The 26,669-nt window shown below is 27.4% G+C and overlaps 2 protein-coding genes and 2 pseudogenes across 7 annotated transcripts; 2 read left to right on the forward strand and 2 right to left on the reverse strand.

Annotated features, from left to right (window-relative positions):
• Positions 1–2,412: 2,412 nt before the first annotated feature.
• On the reverse strand, positions 2,413–3,259 carry LOC111295457 (uncharacterized). Its single transcript, XM_022888953.2, has 2 exons — positions 2,936–3,259; positions 2,413–2,812 (listed from the first exon to the last, which is right to left on the reverse strand). The coding sequence occupies exons 1-2, from the start codon at positions 3,206–3,208 to the stop codon at positions 2,636–2,638; spliced, it is 450 nt and encodes a 149-aa protein (XP_022744688.2). The 5' UTR covers positions 3,209–3,259; the 3' UTR covers positions 2,413–2,635.
• Positions 3,260–10,284: 7,025 nt separating this feature from the next.
• Positions 10,285–22,062, forward strand: LOC111294499 (superoxide dismutase [Cu-Zn] 1-like; annotated as a pseudogene). Its single transcript, XR_016327363.1, has 6 exons — positions 10,285–11,184; positions 11,271–11,370; positions 11,535–11,629; positions 11,933–12,009; positions 21,282–21,305; positions 22,021–22,062. The product of XR_016327363.1 is annotated as a superoxide dismutase [Cu-Zn] 1-like (transcript).
• LOC111295456 (superoxide dismutase [Cu-Zn]-like) lies at positions 18,279–22,256 on the forward strand (annotated as a pseudogene). Its single transcript, XR_016327362.1, has 8 exons — positions 18,279–18,648; positions 18,738–18,886; positions 19,036–19,076; positions 19,813–19,901; positions 19,988–20,087; positions 20,253–20,366; positions 20,658–20,734; positions 21,282–22,256. The product of XR_016327362.1 is annotated as a superoxide dismutase [Cu-Zn]-like (transcript).
• Positions 22,257–22,615: 359 nt separating this feature from the next.
• Positions 22,616–26,499, reverse strand: LOC111295455 (putative disease resistance protein RGA1). Of its 4 annotated transcripts, none has more exons than XR_016327361.1 (3): positions 23,743–26,499; positions 23,455–23,502; positions 22,616–22,896 (listed from the first exon to the last, which is right to left on the reverse strand). XR_016327361.1 is itself a non-coding variant. In XM_022888952.2 (3 exons), the coding sequence occupies exon 1, from the start codon at positions 26,301–26,303 to the stop codon at positions 23,745–23,747; it is 2,559 nt and encodes an 852-aa protein (XP_022744687.2). In that variant the 5' UTR covers positions 26,304–26,499; the 3' UTR covers positions 22,616–22,896; positions 23,455–23,494; positions 23,743–23,744. The 4 variants fall into 4 exon arrangements, 2 of the variants coding, with proteins under 2 accessions (XP_022744687.2, XP_022744685.2); XR_016327360.1 differs by having other exon boundaries at positions 22,616–22,899; XM_022888952.2 differs by having other exon boundaries at positions 23,455–23,494.
• Positions 26,500–26,669: the final 170 nt, after the last annotated feature.

Here is a 26,669-nt window from a genome sequence, read left to right on the forward strand (position 1 = left end):
GCAGTTTGAGGATCATAGAGAAGATTGGGATGGCAGACCATAGTATGGAAGAGAAAAGGGCGTTGTTAGGTTATTAAGGTGCCTCCCAGTGTGGCCTGGAGCGTATGGACGCTACTGCCATGCACGGTACCAAGCTTCGATAGCTATATTTTTTCTCTTTTTTTTTTCTTTCTGTTTTTGATTTCAAATAAAATTTTTAACTAATTAAAGTTCAAACAATATCAAACTATAGGTCTTAAGTGGATTTGGATTTTGAAATGGACTAAACCTTGACTCAATGTTTTGGATTTTATTTTCGGACCTTTCTAAATGGATTCATTTTAAAGTTAATTTTAGAGTCCTTGTCGAACGATTCATAGCTCAAAAATTAATGTTACATCATCATGGTGAAAATTTCAACATAAATTTAAGAGTTAGATTAATTTAAAATATGAAATCATTAAGTCGGATAAAATTTAGTGTTTAGAATAATTAAATCTTATCTTATTTTAATCATCTAATTAAGAATATATCATTGTATTTATAAATATACAAATTTTAAATTTTCGAAGAAATTTTTTTGTGGTACAATTATTTTGATTTTACAATAGATAACCTAAGCGTTCATCTTATTATTAGCTCAACTTAATTGGCTATTACTTATTTTTTCCTTTAAAGAGATTTGTATTTTATTAGTCTTTGAAAAGCATATTGTTTTACAATGTAATTTGAACGAAAAATTGGTTTAAACGTGAAATAAATTCAATTTTTTTCATTCATTTGAATATTAATTAATTATTAGAAAAGATGATTTGTTGTTAGCATAAAATTATGACCACTTTATTTTCGTAATAAAGATATCGAAGAATCTTAGTTTGTTAAAAAAAAAAAAAAAAAACTCAGCATAATATGGTTCACAGGAAATTGCCCATCAAATAAAAATCATCTGAATTATTTTTGGTTCCGACCTACCTACCAAAAATGCACGTTTAAAAAAGAAAAAAAAATCAAAATTTGTTTGCACCAAACACACGTGTTATAAATGACAATAAGCCGGTACAGCAACAAAGCCGATTCAACTAGTGGCAGTTAAATAATTTTTATTATAAGAAATTGGCTTTTCCTGCAAAGGAGAACTTTTGGCGAGTTCGTCTGACAATGATTCTTTTCTCGTCTCAACATGTGTGAATAATTAAAGATTGAAACAAAATTGTTAATGTAGCTAGGACAAATCGAGGGTAGTGGAAATTATCCAGCCACTTGTAAATCATCGTGTTTCATTTTATCTACAATGTCTCCATTGTGGAAAGAAAGTGACCGATCTAGAAGGAAAGTCTTAATTTTATAAGTTAGGCTAAAGGCAGGCTTCAAAGCTGGAAGAGGGAAAGTAGTTTAGTAGCTCCAAGAATATCATATGTACGCCCCCTATATATCACTGATTCGGATGAATATAATTTGAATTTTTTTATCTAAAATAACTTGATTAACTGACCCAATTGTCATCTCCTTAGAAAGATCCAAACATAGGTAAAAATACTTCTTTAAATCATCGAATTAAGAATATATTATTGTATTTATAAATATACAATTTTTATATAAATAAATATTCATTATTTATTTGGCTCTCATCTAATGACTATAAATGTAGTACTATATCTTATCAAATTGAAATTTTAATGGGGTATAGACTTTGAATTACTTTCTACTTCTTTCTGTGGTAGACAACCGTGAGACCATTTCATTTATAATTTTTTTACTACATTATTCCTACAAATATCCCATCGTAATACACATGCATGTAAAAGTTTATCACTCATAAGTGTGGATTTTATATAATTTTTGATAAACCCAATACAATTCTAAATTATGATTAGTTAATTCTAATACAATGATTATAAGTGATATGTTCCTGACATCCATTAAAATGATTTGATAGAGAAAAAAATATATATTTTTTTACTTTAAGTTGCTTTGAGCCAAATATGAATTTAGTAGAAATATAGTAGAAAGTGTTGCAAAAGAAATTCAAAAAATTAATTTATATTTCAAACTTTATATTTAGTTTTTATTGATCCATTGGATAAATGATAGTGAATGAAGATAGTAAGACTCGGGTTTTTATTTTAAATGTCTTCTTAAGCTTTTTTAGTGACTAGGCAAAAAAGTAGACAAACTTTATATGTCATTCTCCTCATTTTCTTGATCCTTTTTTCTTTTTTGGTGTCCAAAAATTATATCATTTATTTATTTTTTAACATCCAGTATTCAAAATTATTTTTTTTTTTTAAAATTTATTCTTAAGTATTTCAATAAATTCTTATTCTTAAGGGACAGAAAATGTTTTATAGTTATCGTCTCCACCACAACAAAAATTAATTGATAATAAAATTATATATTCAGTAATTAGAAAAAATTTTTCCTATGCAAACAAAGTTATAAACCAGACAATGGGCGTAATTCTTTATTGATATTTAAAATTTCCACATGGGATGTACGATCCATAGGAAACCAAAATATTACATTACAAACACATAAACACACTAATAGTCTATTGGCTGCCAAATTCACTCTAATAGTCTAAGAGTGCTAGTGCACAAGGCACTTTATTTACTTAGTACTTTTGACAGCCTATTACATTAGCCCTTAACACAGGCAGTTAAGCAGTACTTATTGTTGCCGAAAATGTTGGGAAATTTTCATCCCCAATTTCAACTTCTGAGGTGCATCCTCCAAGTGTACTGGTGCTCTTTTGGCTGGAATTGATCAGGGTATTAAAAACTCCAGGCCAACGATCGGGTGTAAAGGAGCCAGCTTCATCAATCAGAGTATAAGCCTGCATTATACAGTTAATAATCATACATTACTTTAAATTTTCTTTGTTTTGAAATTTTTAAAAAACTAAGAAGTAAAGTGCATGTTAATTTGGTAAAGACTTGAGATCATTATTATTATATACCTTGTTAGGAGAATTAGGCGGGTTGAACCAAGCTATCAGTACATCATAAGCTTTTGCAGCGCTAATTGTGACGCGATACACAGCAGCTCCCTGTGAACCATTTTCATTTCCAACATGTTGAAAAGTACCTGTAACAGAAGCCTGGATTTGAACTGGATAAGAGTTGAGATTGCCAGATCCAACAACTCCTTGCCAATCTTTGGAAATCTGATATGCGATGGGTGAGCTAGTAATATTTTTAACACGACCATTGGTGGTGGTGTTTTGAGCCATGTCAGTGAGCTTTAGTTAATCTTCTTCCTAATAGGTGTTGTGTTTGTGCATGATCTGACTTAGCACATCCATCATCTATATATACTAGTTTGTTGTGTATAAAACGACAACCATTCACTTATTACATATGTAGCAACATTACATGTGTACAAATTGCCAAATAATTTTTTCCCCTTTTCCATGGGTAAAAAAAATTGTTGGAAAAGACACATGTAAATCCTCTCGTTTATATTATTGTGACACTAAAATATCGTTTAAAGAGGTGTTGGGCTATGATAAAATGGCCATTAATTGTACTGAATAAAGTTGTAAAAATGCTAGAATTGCATCTTTTGATATAATGACTCATTACTGATCTATCAAATTTATTTGGAAATTGAAGTATACTTACTGAAAATTGATAACTGAGGTAAAAATGCTAGGTCTATATCTCTCCTATCTATTTTCGAGGAAATTCCGTTTTTGTACAATTATTTTGATTTTACAATATTGATAACCCAAGTGTTCATCTTATTATTATTTCAATTTAATTGCCTATTATTTATTTTTATTTTTTCGTTAGAGAAAGTTGTATTTTATTCGTAATTGAAAAGAAAAGCATGTTGATTTCCAATGTAATTTGAATGAAAAATTGATTTAAACGTTAAATAAATTCAACATTTTTCATTCATTTCAATATTAATTAATTATTAGAAAAGACGACGTGTTGTTGGCATGATTTAATGATTCTTTAATTGGAAAAATAATATTAAAACATTTTTATTTCGGAATAAAGATATCAAGAACGCTTAGTTCGTAAAAATTAAAAGAAAATTAAAAAAAAAAATTCAGCATAATATGGTTCACAGAAAATTACTCATCAAATAAAAATCATGTCAACTATTTTTGGTTCCGACCTGCCTGCCAAAAATGCACGTTTAAAAAAGAAAAACAAATCAAAGTTTGTTTGTACCAAACACGCATGTGCTATGCAAGACAATAAAGCCGGATTCAACTCGTGACAATTAATACTTATTTGGTCAGTGAATTCGTTGTTGACTTTCTTCCTTCCCTTTCCTTTCTTTGATGACATTTTCATTGAAAGATTGTCTTCCTCTCATTAATAGTTGTTGGGGAGTGATCTTAACATGATTTCTTTCAATTAACTTAAGACAGTTATTTCAATTTAAGTATGTTTTCGGATTTCAAAATTTTGGACTGTTTATTAAATTTATCAAATTTGATATTGATTTGATTTCGAATTACATTTTAAATATAAATTAGGTATGAAGATATAAATTATTAATTTTTTTATTAAATAATTTTAAGTAAAATTTAAAGTATAATAGATTGAATAAAATTTTAAAATTCAATCACTTTTATCATCCCTATTTATAAATTTATAATTGAAATGGTACTATCTACAATAATTACACAACTACAATTGTAATAACCTTTTTTGGAGCCACAGATGCCCGATCCCACCTCTTGTTTTACACTCATTTTCTTTTCTTTTTTCAATAAAGTAAGGTAGTCTTTTCACGTTTTAGAAAACAATAAATTTTACTTTTTTAATTATTTTGAAATTTAAATTAAAATCTCTAATGGAGATATAATGATCAAAAAGAAAATTATAAATTTAGTTTAATTAATTTATATAATTTTTAAGATATAATTTTGAATACATTTAAAAATTAAAATTTAACATTTATAAATTTTTTATTTAAAATTGTAACTTCTTTCATAAAAAAAAAATTTATGAGGGACATGTTCTATTTATAATCTATCCAATGTTTATTGGCTTAAAATTCATTTAGATAAATAGTAATATTAAATTTGATAAAATTAAAAATAGTGATTAAGGTAAAATTGATTATTATAACAGTAAAATTAAAATTCATGATTAAATATATGTTTAATGTAAAAATAACGATAATGATAAATTAAATTATAATGAAAAAATAATTATTAAAAATATTAATTAAAAATTATAAAAATAAAATTTTAAATTATTTAATATTTATAAAATTAATAAGTAATTGAAAATTTTTAAAATAAAATTTAGTTATTAATTAATTTATTATGTAATAAATTTTATTTTATATTAAATTAACAAATTTATTTAATAATTTTTAAATAAAATAATCAAAATTAAAAAAAATTAAAAGTTTTGAACTTAAAAGGAGAAAAATGGAAAAAGCAATAAATAAGCTACGGGAACTGTAAACCGAAGCCTCTCTCTCCAGTAAAAAATTCATGCCCATCACATCTCACTTATTTAGATTTAAAACTTAAAAGCCGCTGTGGGCACATCTTTTCATTATAAACAGACTCAAATTCAAATTCACGCAAACTTTTGTTGACATAACAGCCAATAAGACGGGAGAAAAAACAAAACAATTTGTATCTTACTTCTATTAACTTATTGGATGAGAAAATTTGATACTCTAACATGTGTTGTGTATTTTACGACAAGATATTTGCAAACTTATCTGATTTTCTTTTCCACATTAAAATATGGCAATGACTTTGTTAGACCTAGACGGTCAATATCAATCAAATTATTTACCTAGTTAGTTTTTTTATTTGTGTAATATATAAATTATTATTTATTTATTTATTTATATGTATTTAGATATATAAATTATATTATCTAATTATTTATATGTTTAATATATATGTAAACTATAAATAATATAATTAAGATATCAAAACATAATAAAATTTTAATTTTAATTAAAAATTTAAAACATATAATAATATTTAAGGAAAAATAAAATAACCAAAAGATTTATATAAAAATAATATTATTGAGTATACCAACAAAATATTAAATTAAAAATTAAAATTTTCAATTCTTTCAAATTAGCTTTCTTCATTTGTGTCATTTTCATCTAATGCAACCATTTTTATATACTTGTAAATTTATATAATTTAAAGATAAATTTTATTTATTTAAAAAATAATAATTTTAGGTATTTAAATTCTTACATTTGGTTTAGGGTATTTGATTCTTGGGAATAATATTAGATTATTAATAGTATTTAAAGTTTTAGAATAAAAACTTATATTTTATTATTATTTTTTAAAATTTTGAGAGAAAAATTACTTTTGTTTTACATCTGACTTGAAAAAAAAATTATTTTTGTCTATTTTACTCTTTTAAAATAAATATCACAAATATTACATTTGTTGGAATATTTAATAAAGTATTTGAATTTTTTTAATATCAAATACAACGTTGATATGAAACCAAACACAGTAATAGTGATTGTTTTGTATTTTTTTTTTTCATTCAAATACTATGTTTATAGGTTTTTAAACATAGTAATTATGATTATTTATTACTTTTTTTAATAAATACGAAGTATTTAATAATTGGTTAATTTTTTATTTATTTGTCTACTTAAATATTGTATTTTCTAAGTTGAGAGATGCAGTGACAAGTTAAAGAAAAGACAAAGAAGTGGACCCATGTGCCACAGTAATTGTAGTCATTATCATTTATTTAAAATTATAAAAATTATATTTTTTTTAAGATAAAAGATGTAATTGTATATTATTTTTTAAAAAATTAATTAATTAATGTGTTTTTATGTTAAATGTAGTAATTATTTTTTATAATTTTTTAAAAATGTGTATAATTAATTATTATATAAAATTAACATAATAATTGATAATTAATTTTTTATAATTGATCATTCGAATATTATGTTTTTACGATTTAAAATGTTTTAATTGTTTATTATCTTTATTTGATAAATTATAATGTTTGTTATGCATTAAAAGATATTATAATAAAAATATATTATTAAATAATATGATTTTTTTTTAATCAAACATAACTTAAAAACGAGATATCATGAAAAAATATATTTTCTCCATAATTATATTTTTTCAAAAATTATTTTTTTTCAAATTTAAAATTTTGTAAACTAAATGTCTCTTAAATAAAATTTAAATTACAATAAATTAAAATAAATTTTAAAATTCAATCACTTTTACCATTTGTATCTATAAATTTATAATTGAAATGTGACATATACGTATAAAATTATTTATTGACATATATGAATGACACCTGTCTTCAATCTTTTGACCTATTGATCAAGGTAAATTAAGAAGACACCAAAAGTTAGAATTCAAATCTCAACCTCTTTTTCTTTTCTTTAATGTAGGACTATACCTCGTTGAATGATAAAAAAAAAAAAATACTAATTTATTATTTCACACATTCAAATAATTGTACTATCTGTAATAATTACACACCATGCGTATTCAAATAATTGTACGGTCTATAATAATGACAATTCAAATAATTGTACTGTCCAAATAATAACACACCCCACTGCATATTCAAATAATTGTACGGTCTATAATAATTACACACCCAAACTGCATATTCACGGACTACAATAATTACTCATATCGTACCGTATATATGTCACACCCACAATAGTGATAACATTTTGTTTTAGCCACAAATGTCTACATCCAAACTCCACGTTCTATCCCCAATTTCTGTTCTTTTTGAAATAAAGCAAGGTTGTCTTTCACATTTGAAAAAGAAAATTTTCATTTGTTTAATTATCTTGAAAGTTAAATTAAAACCTTTAATGCAGATACGAAGTTCAAAAAGAAATTTATGAGTTTAATTTAATTAATTTATATAATTATTTTTAAAAATATAATTTTTAATAAATTTAAAATTTAAAATTTAAATCTGTAAATTTTTATTTAAAATTATAACTTCTTTCATAAAAAAAAAATGAAAAACGCATTCTATCTATCTCTATCCATGTATGTTGAATGTTTATTGGCTTAGTTATTGAAATTTACGTGAACTTTTTGTTGACATATCAGCCAATAAGATAAGAGCGAAGAACAAAAAAATTTGTCCCTTACTTCTACTCATTGGGATGAGAAAATTATTGATGCTCCGACATGTGTTGTGTGTTTTACGACAAGATATTTGCAAACTTATCTGATTTTTTTTTCCACATTAAAAATATGGCAATGACTTGATTAGATTAGATCGGTCAATATCAATTAAATTGTTTATTTAATTATATTTTTATTCGTGCAACATACGATTATTTTTATTTATTTAAATATATTTAAATATATAAATTAATATTATTTAATCACTTATAAGTTTAATATATAAATTACAAATAATATAATTAAAATATAATAAATATAATAATTTTTAATTTTTAATTAAAAATAAAAAAATTCAAAACATATAATAATATTTAAGAAAAAATAAAATATCTAAAAGATTTATATATAAATAGAATTATTGAATTCATTAAAAAATATTAAATTCAAAATTCAAAATTTCATCATTTCAAATTAATTTTTTTGAAGTACCATTTTTATCTAGCGCAATTATTTGTATACATTTGTGAATTTATATAATTTTAAAATAAATTTTATTTATTAAAAAAAATTAATTTTAAAATTTTAAAAAACATATGTGATAACTTATTCAAAATATATTTTTTACATCAATTTTAGCACATCTATAGGATTTGCTAACTTAATTTTTGTACTTATTTAAAACTTTACATTTGATACAAAATTTTTATCTAAATTTATTTAAATATATTAAAAATTATATAAAAATTTTTAAAAATAATAAATTAAATCAGTAAAATTTAATTTAAATTAATTAATATAAAAATTCAATCAAACTCTAAAAATTTATAATTTATTCATTGTCTAAAATCACCAAACCCAAGCCAATTCAATTTCATCAAAATCATTATTCACCATAATATCAACAACCAAAATTGGTTGGCAGTGTCGATCTAGTGCCAGCAACTAGAATCGATCACTGGTAATAGCGATTCGGCTTGTTGGATTCAAATTAGGTCATTGAATCACAGATCTAGCTCATCGAAGTCCAATACATGATTGTGGACAGTCTTAATTTGGTGTGTTAGTAACATATCTGTTTGCTATAATCCCAAAATCGACATTTCAGCAACTGAAAGCCATTAAAATTATATCAAAATCAAATTCAACAATAGGAAACAAAATAAAAAAAATTGAAAATCTTATTAAAATGTAATTTTTATAAAAAATTATTTTCTCATTAATATAAAACGATGTACTTAAAAGTTTAAAAAATATTAATTAAAGTTTTTTAATAAAAAGGTAAAATAATATTTTGTACTCATTCCTAATATATTCTTTTACATATTTTTAACTAATCAAACATCTCTTTTTAAGAAAAAAATCTAATAAAATATTTTAATACTATCATTCTTATATTATATTCCATAAATCAGACTATAAAATTTGCCATCCGTAATTGGGCTTTGGTTTCTCAGCCACTAGCCAGGAGAAAAAGTCGTAGAAATTGGGCCATGTCCTTCTCTTAGCAGTTTGAGTTTCTTCATCTATTAATAAATGTTGGGGCAGGCCTATTTAATTTAAAATCAATAATAATTAAAACCCTAAAAACCTGTAATAACAAACGAATGAAAAATCTAGCCCAGTAAACTGTAACCGAAAATTGAACTCAACGCAGTCTCCCTCTTTTCTTCTCTTCATCCTCTCTTATTTCAACCCATTTGCTTTGTTACCTTAAACTCAACGCACTCTCCCTCTTTTCTCTATATCCTCGCTCATTTCAACTCATTTGCTCTGTTACCGCCGCCACTCAGCCAAGATTCTTCGATCTCAAGAGCCCGCCCGTAGGCTCAACGCCATCTTCCTCAATAGACTGAGGCACTTAAATTTTCAAAGATTTTTCCATTCCTTTTTTTTTTTTTCATTTTCTTTTTTGTTTCATTTTTTATGAATTTTTTTTTAAACAGTTTCCCCCAGTTTCACGAGATGGCAGCTGAGGGAGGCAAGAGCTATGCAAGGAGAGATAAGCTACTGGAAATTAAGTCAAAAGTTAGAGTTTGGTGGGAAGAAAAAGATGTGTTTAAGGAAGAGCCTTGTGAAAAACCTCCTCAACCAGGTGAAAAATTCATTTGGGAACTTTCCTTTTCCGTATATGAATGGTTTTTCACATCTGGGTCATGCGTTTTCGCTTTCGAAACTCGAGTTTGCTGCTGCTTACCATAGACTAAGAGGTGCTAATGTGTTATTGCCTTTTGCTTTTCTTTAGATCTTACGTTTGATTTTGCTGTTCTTCAGCTGTTATGGAAGGCCTGCTCTAGATTTTCTTTTTTTTTTTTTTACCTAAATTTTGCTTTCTTGTTAATTTTTTATTATCATTTTTCTGTATAAGATAAGCTTGATTTTGATGGCTGCGAATCCTATTTTTTTGGTTGATGATTGAAGAAAGTTAAAAAAAAAATTTTTTTTTTTTTGAAAAATACATATCGAAGAAGGATTCTATGCTGATGAAAGTAGTTCAATTTTCAATTTCTTTTTTGAAAGTCAGATTTTCTTTTCAAGTTTTATTTTCTAATCTTAGTTGAGACAAGTTTTTTTTTTTTTCTTTGCTGTTATATGAATAAAATATAGTGCATGAAAACAATCCATTTTTAGTTGGGTGAAATTACCATAAATGGTGAAGATTTAGCTTATTAATTGTATTTTGGTAACTCCTCGAATTTCTCCAATGGTTGGTTGAGTTTAGAGCCCTGTTAGATTTTTAGATGTATTTATTATATCTTTTTACCAAACTTTGATGAGTTTATATTTGATGTGCCATCAGTCTATAATTAATTAATTTGGGAAATTACCAGCGTTTATGTATGGGGCTTCTAAAAATGTTTTGGTGATGTGGTTACTGGTGAAACAGAGAATTACTTTTGATTTTATATACGCTATCAGAATTATGATTTTTGAGCCTTTTCTTCCATTGTTTTTAATGTTGCTATCAAAGATATCTTTCATTGAGGTAAAATTATTTGCTGGCATATCTAACATTGTGCAGTGTAGATCACATGGAAAAATGGTGGAGGCAGTAGCGGTCCTTAGCAAAAGTGAAGGTGTTAGTGGAACTGTTTTCTTCTTTCAAGTGGGAGGTGGTAAATCACAAGCCTGATAAGACCTCTTGGTCTCTGTATTTCTGTCTTTTATGTCAAAGTTATTTAATCTTTTCTGCCCTTTTTAGGTCCAACTTCTGTGACTGGGAACTTCTGGTCCCAAGCCTTTGCTCCATGGATTCCATGTTCATGCCCTTGGGGACACAACAAATGGTTGCATGTCAACAGGTAAAAGTCTGAAAGTTGGATTTGTTTTTCCTTTTTCTTTGAAGTTGGAAGGAAATGAAAAAAAAAAGAAAAAAGGAATGACAGTAGGTTGGCTTTATTGATTTCTTTTGTCTTTGGATGTAATTGTTTTGGAGATTTTTACCTTGTGATTAATCTCTTTGCAGGACCCCACTTTAATCCTGCCGGCAAAGAGCATGGTACCCCAGAAGAAGAGAAGTGCCATACTGGTGATCAAGGAATATCACTGTTGGTGATGATGGTATGAATATTTGCCTTCTGTAAATGACTATAGGCTTTCTAGTTCATTACTAACAGTTTCAGAATATTTATATTAGGTTTTCTTTTCTTTTCTCTTCTTTTTTGTTTCAACTTTTTTCAGTTGTATGTTGTTTGGTGTTTTTGTTTCTTGTATTGTTAACACTGTTAATTTTATTTGTGTGGTCCAGACTGTGATAGTTTCTCTATCATTGACAAACAAGTTTTTGCTCAACTCCTTATTCCTCTGCTTACATTTGATCAACTTAAGGCCATTTCTGAAAGTTATTGTTTCATACTTTGGCAGATTCCTCTCACTAGGCCATACTCCATTTATTGGAAGAGCTGTTGTTGTGCGTGCAGATCCTGATGACCTTGGCAAGGGTAATAGTTACAAAATTTTGAGTCCGTTTAAGGGAAATATTTAAAAAATTTAAATAAGATTTAAAAAGCCGCTGTGGGCACATCTGTTCATTATAAACAGACTCAAACTAATAATGCGATGATTCCAAACAACTCTTATTGAAATTCACGTAAACTTTTGTTGACATAACAGCCAATAAGACGGGAGAAAAAACAAAACAATTTGTATCTTACTTCTACTAACCTTTTGGGATGAGAAAATTATTGATACTCTAACATGTGTTGTGTATTTTACGACAAGATATTTGCAAACTTTTCTGATTTTCTTTTCCACATTAAAATATGGCGATGACTTGGTTAGACTAGGACGCTCAATATCAATCAAATTATTTACCTAGTTAGTTTTTTTATTTCTGTAATATATAAATTATTTTTTATTTATTTAAATGTATTTAGATATATAAATTAATATTATCTAATTACTTATGTGTTTAATATATGTGTAAACTATAAATAATATAATTAAAATATCAAAACATAATAAAATTTTAATTTTAATTAAAATTTTAAAACATATAATAATATTTACCGAAAAAAATAACTAAAAAATTTATATACAAATAATATTATCAAGTATATCGATAAAATATTAAATTGAAAACTAAAAGTTTCATTATTTTAAATTAACTTTTTTCATTTGTGTCATTTTCATCTAATGCAATCATTTTTATACATTTGTAAATTTATATAATTTTAAAGTAAATTTTATTTATTTAAACAATAATAATTTTAGGTATTTAAATTCTTATATTTGATTTAGAGTATCTGATTTTTGGAAGTAATTTTATATGTTTAATTGTATCCAAAGTTTCAGAATAAAAAATTAACATTTTCTTATGATTTTTTAAAATTTTAAGATAAAAATTACTTTTATCTCACATTTGATCTGAATAAAAAATTATTTTTGTCTATTTGATCCTTTTGAAAAACAACATACGGTAATGAAATTTAATTTTTTTATATATAATTAAATTGAAAAAAAAATATCAAAAATTTTTTTTAAAATATTTAATATGGTATTTGTATTTTTTTAATGTCAAATACCGTTTATATGAAATCAAATAGTGATTATTTTTGTCTAAAATTTTTTATTTTTTCATAAGAACATTATGTTTATAGGTTTTAAAACGTAATAATTGTAATAATTTATTATATTTCTTTGAAAAAATACAAAGTATTTAACAACTATTTAATTTTTTTACCTATTTTTCTACTTAAATATTGTATTTTGTAGGTTGAAACGTAATATTTATTATAATTTATTACATTTTTTAAAATAAAAATACAGATAACTTATAAATTCTTAAAAATTTTTTCATATAATAATTACATTTATAGATTTTAAAATACAATATTTATTATCATTTACTACATTTCTGCTAAACGAAAAGCAATATTTGAAAAATGAGAGCATAGAATTAAAAGTAAAGAAATCCAATTGATAAACAAGACTATTGGCACCGGGGAGCTTGTTCCCAACAAGGAACCACGTGACAAATAATCAAGTTTTGCTCTGTTGAGAGACACAGTGACAAGTAAAAGAAAAGACAAAAAAGTGGACCTTTATGCCACAGTAATTGTTGTCATTATCATTTATTTAAAATCATAAAAATTATATTTTTTTAAGATAAAAATAGTAATTGTGTATTATATTTTTAAAAAATTAATTAATTATTGTGTTTTTTAAGTTAAATGTAGTAATTATTTTTTGTAATTTTTTAAAAAATTTATATAATTAATTATTGTATAAAATTAATATAATAATTGATAATTAATTTTTTCTTATAATTGATCATCCGAATAATGTATTTTTACAATTCAAAATGCATTAGTTATATTTATCTTTATTTGATAAATTATTATGTTTATTATGCAGTAAAAAATATTATAATAAAAATACATTATTCAAAAATATGAGATTTTTTGAATCAAATATAAAAATTTAACAGAGAAATATCATGAAAAATCATATTTTCTCCATAGTTATATGTTTTCAAATATCATACTTTTTTTCAAAATTTAAAATTTTGTAAACTAAATAAAATTTAAATTATAATAAATTAAACGAAATTTTAAAATTCAATCATTTTTACCATTTCTATCTATAAATTTATAATTGAAATCTGACAGATACTTATAAAACTATTTACTGACATAATAATGACGTCAATTTAGTATTTCACATGTTCACATACTTGTACTGTTTATAATAATTACACACCCAATTGCATATTCAAATAATTGTACTGACTATAATAATTACTTATATTTTGCTGTCTATATCATTATATGTCACACCTACAACAATACTAACTTTTTTGTTTGGACACAAATGTTTACATCCAGTGTCCACGTTCCATCCCCATTTTCTTTTCTTTTAATAAAGCAAGGTAGGCTTTCACATTTGAAAAAGAAAATTTTCATTTTTTTAATTATCTTGAAATTTAAATTAATTTAATTAATTTATATAAAATTACGAGTTTAATTTAATTAATTTATATAATTAATTTAATTATCTTGAAATTAAAATTAAAGGTAAACAAAATTATGAGTTTAATTTAATTAATTGATATAATTATTGTTAAAATATAATTTTTAATAAATTAAAATTTTAAATTTAAATTTGAACATTTTTATTTCTACTAACTTATTGGGATGAGAAATTTATTGAAACTCTAATGTGCGTTGTGTGTTTTACGACAAGATATTTGCAAAACTCTGATTTTTTTTTTCCATATTAAAAATATGGCAATGACTTTGTTAGATTAAATTAGATCGATCAATATCAATTAAATTATTTATTTAATTATTTTTTTCGTGTAACTTACAAATTATTTTTATTTATTTAAATATATAAATTAATATTATTTAACCATTTATATGTTTAATATATAAATTATAAATAATATAACTAAATATAAAAACATAATAATTTTTAATTAAAAAATTAAAAAATTCAAAACGTATAATAATATTTAAGAAAAAATAAAATATCTCATAGATTTGTATATAAATAGAATTATTGAATATTTTAATAAAATATTAAATTGAAAATGAAAAGCTTCATCACTTCAAATTAATTTTTTTAAAATGTCATTTTCATCTAGCACAATCATTTTTATACATTTATAAATTTATATAACTTTAAAATAAATTTTATTTATTTTAAAAAATAAATTTAAATACTTAAATAATATATGTGATAACTTACTCGTAATTGCATGAGTTTTAGTACATTTATAAGATTTGCCAACTTAATTTTTATATTTGTTTTAAACTTTACTTTTGATACAAAATTGTGTTATTGTAAAAATTGAAATAAAATAATTTTAAATTTTAAGTAATAAAATTAAATTTTAAATAATTGTTTTAAAATTTTGTTATAAAAAGATTTCAATGAGAATGTCTCAATTCATATTTATAGGATTTTATAGTCAATTTCAAAGGTAACAAAAAATTTACTTTTTGTTTTTACTACTTATGTTTCATTTTTAGAAAAAAAAAACCAATAATATTATAAAAAATTAAATTATAAAAAATAATTTTAAACAAATGAATATGATTTTGTTTTTATATAAAATAATTATGTTATAATTAATACTACATTTTAATCATTTGTTTTTATTTAAAATTTAAACAAATAATAAAAAAAAAAGCGCAACAAAACCAACAATTAAAAACAAGCCTTTACAATCTCTTATAAATAAACAAACATGACCAACAAACAATGCCTAAATAATTATTCCTTTATCCACTCTAACATTCGTGAATTGTCAAAAAAATTTTATAAGATCCATTAATACACTCTCAAATAAAAAAAACATATTCAAAGTTTTTATAAAAATTTTAAAAATAAAAATTTATTGATTTTAATTTTTTGATATGCATATACACAGATTATAAAGAATTTAATAAAAGAATTATACATCTCATATATCAAAAAAATAAAAAATTTAGTACATCTCACAAGTTAAAAATTCTAGAGAAATAAAATTAATATTAAAAATATAGTTAAAAAATAAATTATGATTTTTTAATGTATATAATATTTGAGAAAAAAACTTTAAAAATAAAAATTCTATTTTAAAATTTAAAATAATATATAATTAAATTGTTATGAAATCCACTTTATTGAAAAAAAATTCACTTCATGAGGGTGAATTGAACTCATATTTTCGTAACCTTCAAACTTTTAGTAGTCACATTAATTTTATTTTGAAAAAAATTACTTATTAACTTCAATAAATTTCTTAGCTCAATCCATGTCTCACCATCTTCATTTCACACATCATCCAAGATGAGTAAAAACTTTTTAGCATTCAAAAGACTTTGCAAACAAATTTGCAAGGCCTCAAATGTTGAATCATCACATTTTTCTTGTTTATTTACGAAGTGAATAATCAGCTTGAGCAATCTAATAAGTGTAAATTCCTCTGAAACACAGACCCACATTTTCAATGGGAAAAGTCTAGTAAGCCTTATCGTGTGGTTGCCTTTATGGCTTTATCTAATCTTGTGCATCGACCGATGTCTTTTCTAATGGAAAAAAAAAAAAATCTTTTTTGATAGTTGCTTCCAGTCTCCGAAGACGCCAATCATTTTTGCATTTGAACTAATTTTTTTCTGAGTAACTTCTATTTTACGTTATCCTGGAATAAATATCTATTCATCGTTAAACACGTGTGGTAAAATATTATTTTTAATTTTGTTGATCAGAATTTAATTCTGATAATTTCACATAAAAATTAAAATATTTATTATGCGCCGATAGTTTTTTACCTCTTAATTTAATGGTTAAAAAGTAAAAAAAAAAATATTTGTGAGCGTGAATTTTAATTTCATCATTTTTTCCTTCGATCGTTTACCCAGTTATGAAAAAAAAAAGTTTATTATGCACTGATCACGTTGTAATAGTATTTAAAAGTCACAGAGACAGTATGTATGAGACGGGCTTTATGGATTCGATTACCGCTCTCGAGCCTTTTCTCCTTGGACTTGGCTTCCATGATAATCATCCCCACTTCCGTGATAATCGTTATACTCGTCAAACAATATTTAATGACCATTTTATTTTGATATAAATTTTAGAATTTTAATTTTATCTTTTAATTATTTTTATTCTTTATTTTCTCTCTCATATTTTTCAACAACAAAACTTGCTTGATGATATGAGATTTTCGACTATTTGAGCACCGATCAAATATTAGGGATATGAAAAAAAATTTAAAAAAATTAAAAATTAATTCAAAATAGTAATATTTAATTTAATTTAAATCAATTTTTTATTTGATTATGATTAAATTTAAATATTAAATATATATTATATTCTGATCAAATTTTAGATTAAAAAAATGAATCAAATCAATTTGTATATTTTTATTAATTTTTATATATATTTTAAATTCTTATAAAATAAAATAATTATTTTATTTTTAAATTTATTTAAATATATTAAAAATTATATTAAAATAATATATAAAAATAAAATTTAAAAATTTAAAAAACTATAAATAAAATTTTAAAAATTCAATTCAAATTTAATAATATAAAATTTTAATTTAAATTCAAATTAAATATTAAAATTTTGTAATTTATACATTAAACTAAATCTAATTCAATCTCATCAAAATCATTATTCACCGTAATATCAACAACCAAAATTGGTTGGCAGTGTCGATCTAGCGCCAGCAACTAGAATCGATCACTGGTAAAAGCGTTTCGACTTGTTGGATTCAGATTAGGTCACTGAATCACAGATCTAGCTCATCGAAGTCCAAATTTGATTGTCGACAATCTTAATTTGGTGTGTTGGTGACAAATCTGTTTGCTATAATCCCAAAATCGACATTTCAGCTACTGAAAACCATTGAAGTTATATCAAAAATCAAATTCAACAATAGGAAACAAAATAAAAAAAAAGTAAAATAAAATAAAATGTTGAAATTATTATTAAAATGTAATTTTTCTTAAAAAATATTTTCTAATTAATATAAAACGATGTACTTAAAAGTTTTAAAATATATTAGTTAAAGTTTTTTAATAAAAAGGTAAAATAATACTTTGTACTCATTCGTAATATATTCTTTTACATATTTTTAACTAATCAAACATCTCTTTTTAAGAAAAAAAAAACTCATAAAATATTTTAATACCATCATTCTTATATTATATTCCACAAACCAAACTATAAAATTTGCCAGCCGTAATTGGGCTTTGGTTTCTCAGCCACTGGCCAGGAGAAAAAAGTAGTTGAAATTGGGCCTTGTCCTTCTCTTAGCAGTTTGAGTTTCTTTATTTATTAATTTAAACTCAATAATTATTAAAAACCTAAAAAACCTGTAAAAGCAAACAAAATGAAAAATCTAGCCCAGTAAACTGTAACCGAAAATTGAACTCAACGCAGTCTCCCTCTTTTCTCTTTATCCTCTCTCATTTCAACCCATTTGCTTTGTTAACTTAAACTCAACGCAGTCTGCCTCCCTTCTCTATATCCTCTCTCATTTCAACTCATTTACTATGTTACCGCTGCCACTCAGCCAAGATTCTTCGATCTCGATAGCTCGCCCGTAGGATCAACGCCATCTTCCTCAATAGACTGAGGCACTTACATTTTCAAAGATTTTTCCATTCCTTTTTTTTCATTTTCTTTTTGTTTCACTTTATATGAATTGGGTTTTTTTTTTAAACAGTTTCCATCAATTTCATGAGATGGCAGATGAGGGAGGCAAGAGCTATGCAAGGAGAGATAAGCTACTGGAAATCGAGTCAAAGGTTAGAGTTTTGTGGGAAGAAAAATATGTGTTTAAGGCTGAGCCTTGTGAAAAACCTCCTCAACCAGGTGAAAAATTCTTTGGGAGCTTTCCTTTCCCGTATATGAATGGTTTTTTACATCTGGGTCATGCGTTTTCGCTTTCGAAACTCGAGTTTGCTGCTGCTTACCATAGACTAAGAGGTGCTAATGTGTTATTGCCTTTTGCTTTTCTCTAGATCTTACGTTTGATTTTGCTCTTCTTCAGCTGTTATGGAAGGTCTGCTCTAGATATATATATATTTTTACCTAGATTTTGCTTTCTTGTTAATTTTTTATTATCATTTTTCTGTCTAACATAAGCTTGATTTTGATGGCTGTGAATCCTATTTTTTTGGCTGATGATTGAAGAAAGTTAAAAAAAAGGTTTTTTTTTTTTTTGAAAAATACATATCGAAGAAGGATTCTATGCTGAAGAAAGTAGTTCAATTTTCAAGTTCTTTTTTGAAAGTCAGATTTTCTTTTCAAGTTTTATTTTCTAATCTTAGTTGAGAGAAGTTTTTTTTTTTCTTTGCTGTTATATGAATAAAATATAGTGCATCAAAACAATCCATTTTTAGTTGGGCGAAATTACCTTAAATGGTGAAGATTTAGCTTATTAATTGTATTTTGGTAACTCCTTAAATTTCTCCAATGGTTGGTTGAGTTTAGAGCCCTGTTAGATTTTTAGATGTATTTATTATATCTATTTACCAAACTTTGATGAGTTTATATTTGATGTGTCATCAGTCTATAATTAATTAATTTGGGAAATTACCAGCGTTTATGTATGGGGCTTCTAAAAATGTTTTGGTGATGTGGTTACTGGTGAAACAGAGAATTACTTTTGATTTTATATACGCTATCAGGATTATGATTTTTGAGCCTTTTCTTCCATTGTTTTTAATGTTGCTATCAAAGATATCTTTCATTGAGGTAAAATTATTTGCTGGCATATCTAACATTGTGTAGTGTAGATCACATGGAAAAATGGTGGAGGCAGTAGCGGTCCTTAGCAAAAGTGAAGGTGTTAGTGGAACTGTTTTCTTCTTTCAAGTGGGAGATGGTAAATCACAAGCCTGATAAGACTTCTTGGTCTCTGTATTTCTGTCTTTTATGTCAAAGTTATTTAATCCTTTCTGCCCTTTTTAGGTCCAACTTCTGTGACTGGGAACTTCTGGTCCTAAGCCTTTGCTCCATGGATTCCATGTTCATGCCCTTGGGGACACAACAAATGGTTGCATGTCAACAGGTAAAAGTCTGAAAGTTGGATTTGTTTTTCCTTGTTCTTTGAAGTTGGAAGGAAATGAAAAAAAAAAAAGAAAAAGGAATGACAGTAGGTTGGCTTTATTGATTTCTTTTGTCTTTGGATGTAATTGTTTTGGAGATTTTTACCTTGTGATTAATCTCTTTGCAGCCCCCCACTTTAATCCTGCCGGCAAAGAGCATGGTACCCCAGAAGAAGAGAAGTGCCATACTGGTGATCAAGGAATATCACTGTTGGTGATGATGGTATGAATATTTGCCTTCTGTAAATGACTATAGGCTTTCTAGTTCATTACTAACAGTTTCAGAATATTTATATTAGGTTTTCTTTTCTTTTCTCTGCTTTTTTGTTTCAACTTTTTTCAGTTGTATGTTGTATGCTGTTTGGTGTTTTTGTTTCTTGTATTGTTAACACTGTTAATTTTATTTGTGTGGTCCAGACTGTGATAGTTTCTCTATCATTGACAAACAAGTTTTTGCTCAACTCCTTATTCCTCTGCTTACATTTGATCAGCTTAAGGCCATTTCTGAAAGTTATTGTTTCATACTTTGGCAGATTCCTCTCGCTAGGCTATACTCCATTTATCGGACGAGCTGTTGTTGTCCATGCAGATCGTGATGACCTTGGCAAGGGTAATAGTTACAAAATTTTGAGTCTGTTTAAGTTGTTTACTTCTTTTATGCTTAGTCTTGCCTATGCTAGGAACACTACTTAGTAAGTGATTGACTTCCTGAATTGGTTCCCCTCCCAACAATCTTATCTTCCTGGCCTCCCAACAATCTTAGCTTCCCGGCTGTGAGAGAAAAATCAAATTAAAATACTAATACCCTTATGGCTCATGCTTTTGTCTATGCAGATTAGCCGAGCTATGAAATGGAATGCTTAATAATATACTCAATAAGTATTTGTAATGCTTGTACTTAAGCTTACTTAAGTATCCACCAAGAACTATGAAATGGATTAATGATATTAGGGCCACTATAAAGTTTGATCATTTATAATTGTTACTTCATTTTAGTTACCAATTTATATATTCAGCAGTATAGGCATTTCTTGTGCATCATATGCAGGGTTTGTTGTAAATATGCTAGTTATGATCTAGGCATTTATGTAGAAATGACAGTTATACTTTTGATTAATAACATAATGTTGATGCCTGTTTTAAATGTCATTGGGCAGGCCAAACCAGAGACTATGGGTAAGGTATGTGATTTAGTAAGGAAACAACTAGCTATAGCAAATGACCAACCAGTCACTGGTGAATCAAATTTGCTGATCTTGTAGCTGATTCTCTTGATATGGTACACTCTGAATGTTAGGTTTTTGTTCCTTTTGCCTTTTCATCTCATTTGGGTAAAACAAGTGTGCATGATCAAGGAGAGCAAGCATTTGTTTGAGTTTGATGAATTTTTTCCTATCTATTTGTTTTAGATGCCTAGGTCTATGTATTTATTCTTGGGATTATCCCTTTTTCACAAACCAACCGTAATTTTCTTTATCAAGATGGGCCATGCCACTCTTCTATCTTAGCTTTCCTGACAACTCTAGGTTTTGTGCAAAAGCAGCATGTCCACTCTACAATGTACTTTAAGGTTGTGCTTCTTCCTTTAAAGGACCAAGGTTGGTGGAGGGAACATTAGTGGAGGGCACAACATGGGGCATTTCTGGGCCAAGCATTTTGGCTAACATAATAAAGTTGTCCTTTTGGTTCTTCCTACAGCTTGAAGCCCTCTCTCCCCTCACCTTTTGAGTTCCCTTGTTGCTTGTTGGCTACTAACATTGTTTTTGTTACTTCTTCGCCAACTCTAAACTCTCTCCCACTTTACCTTGCATTGTTTTACCTTATGCCAATTTGTTGTTTTTAACTAGAAGGTTTTTGCTTGTAGTTCGTGTTGTAATCGGTGGAATTCCTTTTCAGGTTAAGATTGTGATGGGACTTGAGGAAGAATTTGGAATCACTGTGGAAGAGGCCAATGCCCAAAGCATCACAGCGGTTCAGGATGGTGCCTACCTAAATCAGAAGTTCATTTGCCGATATCGATGTTACTTACTAGCCTGCAAACTCTAGAGAATTTGGCAAAATCTTGTTGTGAACTCAAGTTCATTTATTTGTTCAATCTAGGAAAACTGAAAGTTGTTGGGGTTTTTAGTTAATTTGTGGATTTAACTTTCTGTTGTGCGTCTACGAAACACTATTTGATTTGATCGTGTGGCTTTTTTAAATTGGTAGTGACTCATAGAACTTTTGTTTCCTTAAGCTGCACATATAGTTATGATGGGTAATGTAGGTTTTAGCTGCGGGGTAGAGTCCCTGACAAAGGTTATGTGCCCAAATCAAAAGCTTAAAATGACTTGGGATTGAATCTTATTAAGATAATCCTGAATGTTTTTTAAAGTTTTACAACAAAATCATGATAACCAATGTCATTGAGACTTAACTATCATTTTGTATAATTCAAAATCATATGTATAAAAACAAAATAAGTCATTAATCTCAAGGGTTCCAACAAGAGTGGCAGGCAAACAGAACACTGGAATAAATAGCTTAAGTAGAGTGTGCAAACAACAAAACAAACACAGGAGTTTAGGTGCAAGACATCAACAAATGTTACAAATTAAACTTACAATCTATAACCATCAAGCATGACTTCAAAATCTGAAGCAAAACAAAGTAAAAAGCTCACACATATTTTAGAATTACAATCCACAACTTGAAATCTAATGCAAACAAACAAGGTAAAAGCTTCCACGGCCTGCAAGCTTTGGCTGATTCATCCATCATGAGATCTGCTGGCTGCTACATGCAACGGTTAAAAATTGAAATGAGTACTTAATAAAGAGAGCTGATAATTAATTACCAAATAAATAGAAAATCAGATAAAACAATATATAAATGTTTCATAACAAAATTAAAATGATTAGAATTATATAGGTCCATGATAAAAATTGCTACTCCATAAAAAAAAGTAAATAACAAAGAAAAATTATCTTGGTTGAAAATGTTCTAAAGCTAAAGAAATTTTGTATTCTTAATTTGTGTTCAAATATTATCATTTTTGGCCCTTTTGTTTTATAATTTCACACAAATTCTAAATAACAATGGTTGCAACAAAATGCAAGTCTAAAAGAGTGATAGATTATATTTTTTAAATACTCTACTTAAACATTGAGTTTTGTTGCTGTATGTAGAAAAAAAAATCTGGAAAAGATTTGAAAGTTTTCGACGAAATGTGTAATATATATGTGTCATCTTACTAACCCCGCTTACAAAGTCTAAAATCCCAGCGGATGGAATAATTTCTCTAATTATAATAGTTAAAGTAGATTGTTATGGCAGTAAATGAAAGCTCACCTTCGTTATTCTGTGTGGAAGCTAGCTCCAAATTATGTACCTGCAGTACTTGAAACAAAAAAATTTTTCAATTAAAAGCAGTTAGCTTTAGAAGATATTAAAGGCAAAAAGAAGTTTTATGTAACAACCTTAATAACATAGGACACTCTAAATTCTTATTGTCAATGTACAACAAGTTTTTAAAGAAAGAGAAGAAAAGGCCTCTGGTGAAGATTGAAAGAAGCAAAACGAGATAGAGAGATAAGAGCAAATAAAATCTGATAGAGAATTTCAACATTTACTATGTACCTCTAATTATCTATGATATCAACCTCTTGGACATGTGCAATTTTGTGCCAATCTGCACCCCCATCTCTTCGGCATCTTTTGCTCAAGACCGGACATCTTTCAATTTTTAGTTGTCTAAGTTCAGTGAGGCGATCCATTCCCTCCGGAAGAGATAACAAATTTGGGCAATAAGTGATCTCAAGTTTATGAAGTGATGTGAGATTTTGTAGCCACGCTGGTAGTACCTCAAACTTGTCACAGGCGCCAATTTGTATATGCTGCAAGGTGGTAGAAGATCCTTCGAGAAGCAATCGTGGCAAATATGTCAATGCAAATAACTCCCATACTCTGAAAGTTTTAAGGCTCAAGTGAAGGTCTTTGTCTTCTTCCTCTTCCGGTTCCATTTGTAAATTGATTTTAAAGCAACTGGTTATAACAAGGTCTTCTAATTTGGTTAGAAATTTCAGGCTTCGTGGCAATGAGACAAGCTTAGGACAAAAATCCAGATGAAGTGTTCGAAGTGATGTGAGGCACTGCATTCCTTCAAATAAGCATTCTAAATTTTCACAGTAAAACAAGTGTAAGTATTGAAGAGAACTCCAACATCCTGGTTTAATTTCTTTCAAATGCTTAGCTTCAATAGTTATTTCTAGATGTCTAAGCTCAATCAAGCTTTGCACGCTGTCAGGCAACTGCATCAAAGGAACAGTCAACATTGCTAACTTTAGCAAGCTCTGTAACTTATAGAAAGAACTAGGAAGTTTCCTTATTTGACGACATCCATCCAAGTTGAGGTATCGTAAGTGCTTCAAGGTACCAATGGAATTTGGTAAGGCTTCCAATGATGAAGACCTTAATTTAAGTGCCCGTAGATACTTGAAATTTGAGACACAGAAACTGATAAAAGTGTCATTAATAGTATTTGGTCCCTCTGAAAACTTTTGTGCAATTACCGTTCGAACATTTTTTAATTTCTTCAAATTTTGCGGAACTTTTAGCAGCTTCTCCTCACAAAATGATAAATGTCGAATTTTTTCGTCAACATTTTCTGTTTGGTAATTCACTGTTTTACACTCTTTTTGTGACACATCTAATGCAAGATCATGTATCAAATCATGCATTTTAAAGGCAAAACCGAGGAACCAATCTTCATCCTTCTGGATGAGGCACCTTGACAGTAACTCATTCAAATATCGCCTCCCAACATCCTTCCACTCTTGCTTTTGCTTTGAATACTCAAGCAGTCCATTTGCCATCCAAAATTGGATGACATCATCACTATCATAGATTTCATCCTTTGGGTACAAGGACAAAAATGCAAAACATCGTTGCAAATGAGATGGCAAATGGTTGTAACTCAACTTCAACACTGGTAAAATATCATTATCACTTTGCTTAAGTCTCCAAATTTCATCATCTCTAACAGAGATCCATTCGGATTCATCAGTTTTTGAAAAAAGCAAGCTCCCCAATGTCCTCACTGCCAATGGAACCCCTTTGCATTTCTTTACAATTTCTTCTCCTATTCTCATGAGATTTGGATGCTGTCTCTCATCACCTTCATTAAATGCCCATTTTGCAAACAAAGTCAAACATTCGTCATGAGGGAGACCATGCAATTCATAAGGGTGAATTGAACTCATTATTTTGGCAACCTCCCGACTCCGAGTAGTCACAATGATTTTACTTTGAGAAAAGTCACCCATTGACTTCAATAAATCTCTTAACTCAATCCATCTCCCACGATCTTCATTCCACACGTCATCTAGGATAAGCAAAAACTTCTTATCATTCAAAAGACTTCGCAAACAAGTTTGCAAGGCCTCAAGTGTTGAATCATCACATTTTACTTCTCTATTTATGGAGTGAATAACCAGCTTGAGCAATCTAGTAAGATTAAATTCCTCTGAAACACAGACCCATATTCTCAGGAAAAGTTCAGCAACCCGATCATCATTGTATACGAGTTGAGCGAGTGTGGTTTTCCCTAGACCCCCAATTCCAACAATGGGAATGACAGAGATGTCTCCAGCCTCACTTGGTTTCATCAAAAGGGTGATGATGTTCTCTTTATCCACATCTCTACCAATGACATCAGAAGAATTCACAAAAGAGTGAGTCTCCCTGTGAATAACATGTCGGTTATCGCCACCCTGTCCTAGATTAAAGCTCTTCCACTCAGTGTCAAGTTCGTCTAACCTCTGATGGATCTCTCTGATTTTATGACCCACTTTTAAAGAGAATGAAAGTGGGAAAGAGCATGAAGCCAAAAATCGTACCTTTGTGCTGATGCCTGGATGATTTACGACCTGTTTCCGTAGAGCTTCACAGTGGAATTCATCAAGCACATCTTCAGCATCATAAAAGATGTCTCTGAGCTTCCACAAACAACGGCTCAACTTTTTATTCTGGTGCTGCTGCCTCTCAGCATCCAAAAGCACATCTTTAATGCCGCTCATGGTCTCCTCGAGCTTTTTCAAATCGCTTTTGACATTAAACGCCAAACGAAGTTCTTCTACAGCGAGATGGGCTATTTTCTCCAGAACTCTTTCTGCAATATTGAAGAGAAATGATTCTGCCATAATTGAACTCTAGGAGCAGGGAAACGAAAAAGAAAGGCAATGAAGCACTCAAAAATTAATTTGTTTTAAGCAATATATCGAAGTTGCCTTGGAAAAAGATAGATGAGATGCTTCTGGGGAGTGAAAAACCAGAAACTGGACAAGGAGAAAAGAAAAAGAAAGAAAGCAGTGTAGGTGGAGGCAAGACAGAAAAATCATACATTTGATTTGGGGTATCTTATTCATGGGGGGTAATTTTAGATTTTTAATTGTATCAAAAGTTTTGAAATAAAAAATCAACGTCTCCTTATGATTGTTTAAGATTTAAAAAAAAAAATACTTTTATCCTACATTTAATCTGAATAAAAAATTACTTTCGTCTATTTT

The sequence above is a fragment of the Durio zibethinus genome, chromosome 14, assembly GCF_047325235.1.
Source record: "Durio zibethinus cultivar Kanyao isolate XHJ-2024 chromosome 14, ASM4732523v1, whole genome shotgun sequence".
Taxonomy (NCBI): domain Eukaryota; kingdom Viridiplantae; phylum Streptophyta; class Magnoliopsida; order Malvales; family Malvaceae; genus Durio; species Durio zibethinus.

Bases quoted from the DNA above. Each gene is read 5' to 3' on its own strand.
- LOC111295457 (XM_022888953.2), bottom strand. From the start codon at position 3,208: ATGGCTCAAAACACCACCACCAATGGTCGTGTTAAAAATATTACTAGC. The intron at 2,813-2,935 runs GTATATAATAAT...TGTATAATGCAG, and splicing joins CGCCTAATTCTCCTAACAAG to GCTTATACTCTGATTGATGA.
- LOC111295455 (XM_022888952.2), bottom strand. From the start codon at position 26,303: ATGGCAGAATCATTTCTCTTCAATATTGCAGAAAGAGTTCTGGAGAAA.